General features: G+C 48.7%; 1 protein-coding gene across 3 annotated transcripts in view; it reads left to right on the top strand.

The window, feature by feature from the left end:
• LOC101268929 (adiponectin receptor 2) overlaps positions 1-10,000 on the top strand; it is a 74,808-nt gene that overhangs the window by 47,480 nt on the left and 17,328 nt on the right. For all 3 annotated transcript variants that reach the window (XM_090213273.1, XM_090213275.1, NM_001281346.1), the window contains 2 exon segments: positions 1,864-2,046; positions 7,491-7,662. In XM_090213273.1, coding sequence (XP_090069399.1) covers positions 1,864-2,046; positions 7,491-7,662 — 355 coding nt within the window.

Raw genomic sequence — 10,000 nt, 5'->3', positions numbered from 1 at the left:
AGCTGTACCATGGGATAGGTGATATGTTGAGCTGTACCATGGGATAGGTGATATGTTGAGCTGTACCATGGGATAGGTGATATGTTGAGCTGTACCATGGGATAGGTGATATGTTGAGCTGTACCATGGGATAGGTGATATGTTGAGCTGTACCGTGGGATAGGTGATATGTTGAGCTGTACCATGGGATAGATGGTATGTTGAGCTGTACCATGGGATAGGTGATATGTTGAGCTGTACCATGGGATAGATGATATGTTGAGCTGTACCATGGGATAGATGATATGTTGAGCTGTACCATGGGATAGGTGATATGTTGAGCTGTACCATGGGATAGATGATATGTTGAGCTGTACCATGGGATAGATGATATGTTGAGCTGTACCATGGGATAGATGATATGTTGAGCTGTAGCATGGGATAGATGATATGTTGAGCTGTAGCATGGGATAGATGATATGTTGAGCTGTAGCATGGGATAGATGATATGTTGAGCTGTACCATGAGATAGGTGATATGTTGAGCTGTAGCATGGGATAGATGATATGTTGAGCTGTACCATGAGATAGGTGATATGTTGAGCTGTACCATGGGATAGACCCCTATTGAATATGAATATACAGTATGTGTGGGGACTCTCTTGTTCCCCATCATTACAGGACAGGGTTTCATGTTGTCCCAGTTCTGCTGTAACCTACTTACTATTCAGAACAGACCTTCCCCTACAGTCACTGTGTGTGTCACAGCGTGCCAGCTCCTGGCATTGTTATTAATTCAAGCCTGGTGGCCGCAGGGAAGAAGGCCTGGCTAGATAACAGGTCAAGCCTGATGTTGGCAGGGAAGAAGGCCTGGCTAGATAACAGGTCAAGCCTGATGTTGGCAGGGAAGAAGGCCTGGCTAGATAACAGGTCAAGCCTGATGTTGGCAGGGAAGAAGGCCTGGCTAGATAACAGGTCAAGCCTGGTGTTGGCAGGGAAGAAGGCCTGGCTAGATAACAGGTCAAGCCTGATGTTGGCAGGGAAGAAGGCCTGGCTAGATAACAGGTCAAGCCTGATGTTGGCAGGGAAGAAGGCCTGGCTAGATAACAGGTCAAGCCTGATGTTGGCAGGGAAGAAGGCCTGGCTAGATAGCATGTCAAGCCTGATGTTGGCAGGGAAGAAGGCCTGGCTAGATAACAGGTCAAGCCTGATGGTGGTAGGGAAGACTGGCATTATACAGGCCACCTACGTGTGTGTGTGTGTGTGTGTGTGTGTGTGTAGCAGGCCTGCATGGTGTGTGAGTAAATTCAAGGGGCTGATGTGTGTGGTGATGAATGACTTTTCCATTCTGTCTCTGGCATATTAACCCCCCCCCCCAACCTCACTGATTATTGTAATTGCTTTCTGCCTGTGTAGTAGGGAGTGTCTCACACACACACACACGCACACACACGCACACACACGGTTGTTAATTAGGGAGTGAGCCACACTGGGCTCCTTCCCAAATAGTACCCTATTCCCTGTTTACTGCAGGGCCCATAAGGTGCTATTGGGACATGGTTGGGATGGGAGCGTGGCTTAAAACCACACAAAGCATGTCTGGGGTTGGACAACTCAAAGCAGATAGAATGAGCCAGGTCACATCAATCAATGGTTTATTAATTAGCCGTGTGTGTGTGTGTGTGTGTGAAACTGATATTCAGTTTGTGATGTAGGGCAATGGGCCCTGACCTGAGTCCTGGTGTGTGTGTTCTGGGTAACCTCCTCTGTGGAACATCGACTGGGGGGGTCTGTTGTGCCGACTGAGGGGGTCTGTCTGTTCCGACTGGGGGGTCTGTTGTGCCGACTGAGGTTCTGTTCTAACTGGGTGTTCTTGTGTTCTCAGAGACCCAATGCGCTGGAGTTGCAGAAAGTGACTGATGGAGAGGAGGAGGAGAGAGATGGAGGGATGGACTCTACCTCTGCAGGGGAGGAGGACTTGAAGACTTCAGACGAGGGCTTCATGGGCATGACGCCTCTACTACAAGCCCACCACGCCATGGAGAAGATGGAGGAGTTTGTTCACAAGGTCAGTCTCTCTCTCACACACACACACACACACACACACACACACACACACACACACACACACTGGTCCCCTTAAGTCTCACCTTGGACATACACTACATGACCAAGAGTATGTAGACTAACCAGTACCCCCTCACATTGACTCTGTACCGGTTCCCCCTCACATTGACTCTGTACCGGTTCCCCCTCACATGGACTCTGTACCGGTTCCCCCTCACATGGACTCTGTACCGGTTCCCCCTCACATGGACTCTGTACCGGTTCCCCCTCACATGGACTCTGTACCGGTTCCCCCTCACATGGACTCTGTACCGGTTCCCCCTCACATGGACTCTGCACCGGTTCCCCTTCACATTGACTCTGTACCGGTTCCCCCTCACATGGACTCTGCACCGGTTCCCCTTCACATTGACTCTGCACCGGTTCCCCCTCACATTGACTCTGCACCGGCTCCCCCTGCACATTGACTCTGCACCGGTTCCCCTTCACATTGACTCTGCACCGGTTCCCCTTCACATTGACTCTGCACCGGTTCCCCTTCACATTGACTCTGCACCGGTTCCCCTTCACATTGACTCTGCACCGGTTCCCCTTCACATTGACTCTGCACCGGTTCCCCCTCACATTGACTCTGCACCGGTTCCCCCTCACATTGACTCTGCACCGGTTCCCCCTCACATTGACTCTGCACCGGTTCCCCTTCACATTGACTCTGCACCGGTTCCCCTTCACATTGACTCTGCACCGGTTCCCCCTCACATTGACTCTGCACCGGTTCCCCCTCACATTGACTCTGCACCGGTTCCCCCTCACATTGACTCTGCACCGGTTCCCCCTCACATTGACTCTGCACCGGTTCCCCCTCACATTGACTCTGCACCGGTTCCCCTTCACATTGACTCTGCACCGGTTCCCCTTCACATTGACTCTGCACCGGTTCCCCCTCACATTGACTCTGCACCGGTTCCCCCTCACATTGACTCTGCACCGGTTCCCCCTCACATTGACTCTGCACCGGTTCCCCCTCACATTGACTCTGCACCGGTTCCCCCTCACATTGACTCTGCACCGGTTCCCCCTCACATTGACTCTGCACCGGTTCCCCCTCACATTGACTCTGCACCGGTTCCCCTTCACATTGACTCTGCACCGGTTCCCCCTCACATTGACTCTGCACCGGTTCCCCTTCACATTGACTCTGCACCGGTTCCCCTTCACATTGACTCTGCACCGGTTCCCCCTCACATTGACTCTGTACAGCCTTTTCTCTGTAAAGTGCACCACTTTTGATGAGGGGGACATTTAGACCAGTTGATTCAGCCTGTCATTATCACACTGAGGTTTGTTCATCTCTCTCTGTCACCCCAGTGGGTCATGTGGCATGATTGTCATGTTCAGTAGGGAGAAAACGTTTTGAAACAGGGAGGTTCTATACATTCACTTATCCAATAGAACAAATGTATCTAGATATGTTGCTAAATGTTTTGCTGTGTGTGTGCCCGACTGAACACGGCCCTGCAATATGTACTCTGTGATGCCTAACCTCTAGAACAGGGGCCGACATACCCAGATCCATACCCACTGAGGTCTGACAGGGTCTTCCATTAGCTATGAAATGGACCTACGCTGCTCACAATCCCTCAGTTGATGGAGACAGACATCTAACTTGTGCTGAAATGGCAAACAGCAGGCTTTCAATTACAGAAATAAATCACTTGATGACTCAGATTTAGTCAACAACAACTGTTTCTCGCTCTCTCCTGTGCCCACCCCTATAGGCTCTGGTCTAAAGTAGTGCACTATATAGGGAATAGGGCTCTGGTCTAAAGTAGTGCACTATATAGGGAATAGGGCTCTGGTCTAAAGTAGTGCACTATATAGGGAATAGGGCCCTGGTCTAAAGTAGTGCACTATATAGGGAATAGGGCTCTGGTCTAAAGTAGTGCACTATATAAGGAATAGGGCCCTGGTCTAAAGTAGTGCACTATATAGGGAATAAGGCTCTGGTTAACAGTAGTACACTATATAGGGAATAGGGCTCTGGTCTAAAGTAGTGCACTACAGTGCCTTGCGAAAGTATTCGGCCCCCTTGAACTTTGCGACCTTTTGCCACATTTCAGGCTTCAAACATAAAGATATAAAACTGTATTTTTTTGTGACGAATCAACAACAAGTGGGACACAATCATGAAGTGGAACGACATTTATTGGATATTTCAAACTTTTTTAACAAATCAAAAACTGAAAAATTGGGCGTGCAAAATTATTCAGCCCCTTTACTTTCAGTGCAGCAAACTCTCTCCAGAAGTTCAGTGAGGATCTCTGAATGATCCAATGTTGACCTAAATGACTAATGATGATAAATACAATCCACCTGTGTGTAATCAAGTCTCCGTATAAATGCACCTGCACTGTGAAGGTCTCAGAGGTCCGTTAAAAGCGCAGAGAGCATCATGAAGAACAAGGAACACACCAGGCAGGTCCGAGATACTGTTGTGAAGAAGTTTAAAGCCGGATTTGGATACAAAAAGATTTCCCAAGCTTTAAACATCCCAAGGAGCACTGTGCAAGATAATATTGAAATGGAAGGAGTATCAGACCACTGCAAATCTACCAAGACCTGGCCGTCCCTCTAAACTTTCAGCTCATACAAGGAGAAGACTGATCAGAGATGCAGCCAAGAGGCCCATGATCACTCTGGATGAACTGCAGAGATCTACAGCTGAGGTGGGAGACTCTGTCCATAGGACAACAATCAGTCGTATATTGCACAAATCTGGCCTTTATGGAAGAGTGGCAAGAAGAAAGCCATTTCTTAAAGATATCCATAAAAAGTCTCGTTTAAAGTTTGCCACAAGCCACCTGGGAGACACACCAAACATGTGGAAGAAGGTGCTCTGGTCAGATGAAACCAAAATTGAACTTTTTGGCAACAATGCAAAACGTAATGTTTGGCGTAAAAGCAACACAGCTGAACACACCATCCCCACTGTCAAACATGGTGGTGGCAGCATCATGGTTTGGGCCTGCTTTTCTTCAGCAGGGACAGGGAAGATGGTTAAAATTGATGGGAAGATGGATGGAGCCAACTACAGGACCATTCTGGAAGAAAACCTGATGGAGTCTGCAAAAGACCTGAGACTGGGACGGAGATTTGTCTTCCAACAAGACAATGATCCAAAACATAAAGCAAAATCTACAATGGAATGGTTCAAAAATAAACATATCCAGGTGTTAGAATGGCCAAGTCAAAGTCCAGACCTGAATCCAATCGAGAATCTGTGGAAAGAACTGAAAACTGCTGTTCACAAATGCTCTCCATCCAACCTCACTGAGCTCGAGCTGTTTTGCAAGGAGGAATGGGAAAAAATGTCACTCTCGATGTGCAAAACTGATAGAGACATACCCCAAGCGACTTACAGCTGTAATCGCAGCAAAACGTGGCGCTACAAAGTATTAACTTAAGGGGGCTGAATAATTTTGCACGCCCAATTTTTCAGTTTTTGATTTGTTAAAAAAGTTTGAAATATCCAATAAATGTCGTTCCACTTCATGATTGTGTCCCACTTGTTGTTGATTCTTCACAAAAAAATAGTTTTATATCTTTATGTTTGAAGCCTGAAATGTGGCAAAAGGTCGCAAAGTTCAAGGGGGCCGAATACTTTCGCAAGGCACTGTATATAGGGAATAGGGCTCTGGTCTAAAGTAGTGCACTATATAGGGAATAAGGCTCTGGTCTAAAGTAGTGCACTATGTACGGAATAGGGCTCTGGTCTAAAGTAGTGCGCTATATAGGGAATAGGGCTCTGGTCTAAAGTAGTGCACTATATAGGGAATAGGGCTCTGGTCTAAAGTAGTGCACTATATAGGGCTCTGGACTAAAGTAGTGCACTATATAGGGAATAGGTCTCTGGTCTAAAGTAGTGCACTATATAGGGAATAGGGCTCTGGTCTAAAGTAGTGCACTATATAGGGAATAGGGTGCCAGGTTGACCAGGTTTGCCTGGAGAGACGTTGGTATCACATGAGTGGTCACCAGACCTTTAGGTGGAAAACTGTACACACACCTCACATTTCCCTCCTCTGACACTGTACACACACCTCACATTTCCCCCCTCCTCTGACACTGTACACACACCTCACGTTTCCCTCCTCTGACACTGTACACACACCTCACATTTCCCTCCTCTGACACTGTACACACACCTCACATTTCCCTCTTCCTCTGACACTGTACACACACCTCACATTTCCCTCTTCCTCTGACACTGTACACACACCTCACATTTCCCTCTTCCTCTGACACTGTACACACACCTCACATTTCCCTCTTCCTCTGACACTGTACACACACCTCACATTTCCCTCTTCCTCTGACACTGTACACACACCTCACATTTCCCTCCTCTGACACTGTACACACACACCTCACATTTCCCTCCTCTGACACTGTACACACACACCTCACATTTCCCTCCTCTGACACTGTACACACACATCTCACATTTCCCTCCTCTGACACTGTACACACACCTCACATTTCTCTCCTCCTCTGACACTGTACACACACCTCACATTGCTCTCCTCCTCTGACACTGTACACACACCTCACATTCCCCTCCTCTGACACTGTACACACACCTCACATTTCCCTCCTCTGACACTGTACACACACCTCACATTTCCCTCCTCCTTCTCTCCTCTATCATCCCCAACACAGATATTACATAGAGAGGTCTGTGGAATAGTAGTCTAACACAGATATTACATAGACTACTGTTCCACAGGCCTCCCTAACACAGATATTATCCGGGTGTCCCTTCACCCTGAACATCAAATGGGAATAAGAGAGAAACACACGAAAGAGAACACTCTTTATATTCCCCTCAGTTGTGTCATTTCATTCGTAACTCAAGTTCAATTCCGCTTCGGAGGAAAACCTAATGAAGTGTCTTCTCTCCCTGTGTCTTCTCCCCTCCCTGTGTCTTCTCCTCTCCCTGTGTCTTCTCCTCTCCCTGTGTCTTCTCCCCTCCCTGTGTCTTCTCCTCTCCCTGTGTCTTCTCCTCTCCCTGTGTCTTCTCCCCTCCCTGTGTCTTCTCCCCTCCCTGTGTCTTCTCCTCTCCCTGTGTCTTCTCCTCTCCCTGTGTCTTCTCCTCTCCCTGTGTCTTCTCCCCTCCCTGTGTCTTCTCCCCTCCCTGTGTCTTCTCCCCTCCCTGTGTCTTCTCCTCTCCCTGTGTCTTCTCCTCTCCCTGTGTCTTCTCCTCTCCCTGTGTCTTCTCCTCTCCCTGTGTCTTCTCCTCTCCCTGTGTCTTCTCCTCTCCCTGTGTCTTCTCCCCTCCCTGTGTCTTCTCCCCTCCCTGTGTCTTCTCCCCTCCCTGTGTCTTCTCCCCTCCCTGTGTCTTCTCCTCTCACTGTGTCTTCTCCTCTCCCTGTGTCTTCTCCCCAGGTGTGGGAAGGCCGGTGGCGAGTCATTCCTCATGACGTGCTGCCTGAGTGGCTGAAGGATAACGAGTATCTCCGCCACGGGCACCGGCCGCCCATGCCCTCCTTCAGGGCCTGCTTCAAGAGCATCTTCAGGATCCACACTGAGACTGGCAACATCTGGACTCACCTGCTGGGTAAGAGAGGGGGGGGGACACAATCACTGACACACACCAAGCTAGTCACCTGCTGGGTAAGAGAGGGGGGGGGACACAATCACTGACACACACCAAGCTAGTCACCTGCTGGGTAAGAGAGGGGAGGGGGGACACACAATCACTGACACACACCAAGCTAGTCACCTGCTGGGTAAGAGAGGGGAGGGGGGACACACAATCACTGACACACACCAAGCTAGTCACCTGCTGGGTAAGAGAGGGGAGGGGGGACACACAATCACTGACACACACCAAGCTAGTCACCTGCTGGGTAAGAGAGTGGTCAGGACACAATCACTGACACACACCAAGCTAGTCACCTGCTGGGTAAGAGAGGGGAGGGGGGACACACAATCACTGACACACACCAAGCTAGTCACCTGCTGGGTAAGAGAGTGGTCAGGACACAATCACTGACACACACCAAGCTAGTCACCTGCTGGGTTAGAGAGTGGTCAGGACACAATCACTGACACACACCAAGCTAGTCACCTGCTGGGTTAGAGAGTGGTCAGGACACAGTCACTAACACACCAAGCTAGTCACCTGCTGGGTAAGAGAGTGGTCAGGACACAATCACTGACACACACCAAGCTAGTCACCTGCTGGGTAAGAGAGTGGTCAGGACACAATCACTGACACACACCAAGCTAGTCACCTGCTGGGTTAGAGAGTGGTCAGGACACAGTCACTAACACACCAAGCTAGCATTTAAATTGAAATATATTTTTCAAACAAAGCTAGTAAATGAATGTAATTTGATGGTGACATTTACTTTGGTTTGAGTGACTTAACAGCTAAATAGATCACACTACACCCTGAGAAACCCACAGCTAATTATATCACACTACACCCTGAGAAACCCACAGCTAATTAGATCACACTACACCCTGAGAAACCCACAGCTAATTAGGTCACACTACACCCTGAGAAACCCACAGCTAATTAGGTCACACTACACCCTGAGAAACCCACAGCTAATTAGATCACACTACACCTTGAGAAACCCACAGCTAATTAGATCACACTACACCCTGAGAAACCCACAGCTAATTAGATCGCACTACACCCTGAGAAACCCACAGCTAATTAGATCGCACTACACCCTGAGAAACCCACAGCTAATTAGATCGCACTACACCCTGAGAAACCCACAGCTAATTAGATCACACTACACCCTGAGAAACCCACAGCTAATTAGATCACACTACACCCTGAGAAACCCACAGCTAATTAGATCGCACTACACCCTGAGAAACCCACAGCTAATTAGATCGCACTACACCCTGAGAAACCCACAGCTAATTAGATCACACTACACCCTGAGAAACCCACAGCTAATTAGATCACACTACACCCTGAGAAACCCACAGCTAATTAGATCACACTACACCCTGAGAAGCCCACAGCTAATTAGATCACAGAACCAACCTTTTCTGTTCCGGGGACCACCAAAACTGTAGAGGAGAAGAGGGGGGTGTGTGTAAGAGGTGCACAGCTGAGCCAGACACAGAGGATAAAACACAGTGTTTAATACTATGTGTTGTCTCTTAATAGAGTAGCATGGTTAAACTGCCATGTCGTAACGTCCTGCCCTAATCACTAGTAATGGTGTTAACGTTCCCCGCTCTCTGCTCTCTGCTCGAGCACTCTGCTGCTTCCATCCTGACGGGTTTAAGACGCTACACACAGACACACACAGAGTCAGACTAAGGACCAGCCAATACACAGACTAACATGAGGTCTCTGCTCACACGTGCAGAAATGATTGAATAATATGGGAGCACAGGGCAAACCACACACACACACACACACACACACACACACACACACACACACACACACACACAGGCTTTCTTCCGCTCCAGAGCAGATGCGTTGGGCATTAAATAAGGACAGGACCTCTGAGTAAACGGAGAACTGAGTATTCACATAGACCCATTTAGCTGGGTTAGGATTGGACCCATGTAGACTGGGTTAGGATTGGACCCATTTAGACTGGGTTAGGGTTGGACCCATTTAGACTGGGTTAGGGTTGGAACCATTTAGCTGGGTTAGGGTTGGACCCATTTAGCTGGGTTAGGGTTGGACCCATTTAGCTGGGTTAGGGTTGGACCCATTTAGCTGGGTTAGGGTTGGACCCATTTAGCTGGGTTAGGGTTGGACCCATTTAGCTGGGTTAGGGTTGGACCCATTTAGCTGGGTTAGGGTTGGACCCATTTAGCTGGGTTAGGGTTGGACCCATTTAGCTGGGTTAGGGTTGGAACCATTTAGCTGGGTTAGGGTTGGAACCATTTAGCTGGGTTAGGGTTGGACC

This window comes from Oncorhynchus mykiss, chromosome 21 (genome assembly GCF_057628025.1).
Source record: "Oncorhynchus mykiss isolate SJ-2025 chromosome 21, ASM5762802v1, whole genome shotgun sequence".
Lineage (NCBI taxonomy): Eukaryota > Metazoa > Chordata > Actinopteri > Salmoniformes > Salmonidae > Oncorhynchus > Oncorhynchus mykiss.
This window is presented reverse-complemented; position numbering and strand designations above follow the sequence as displayed.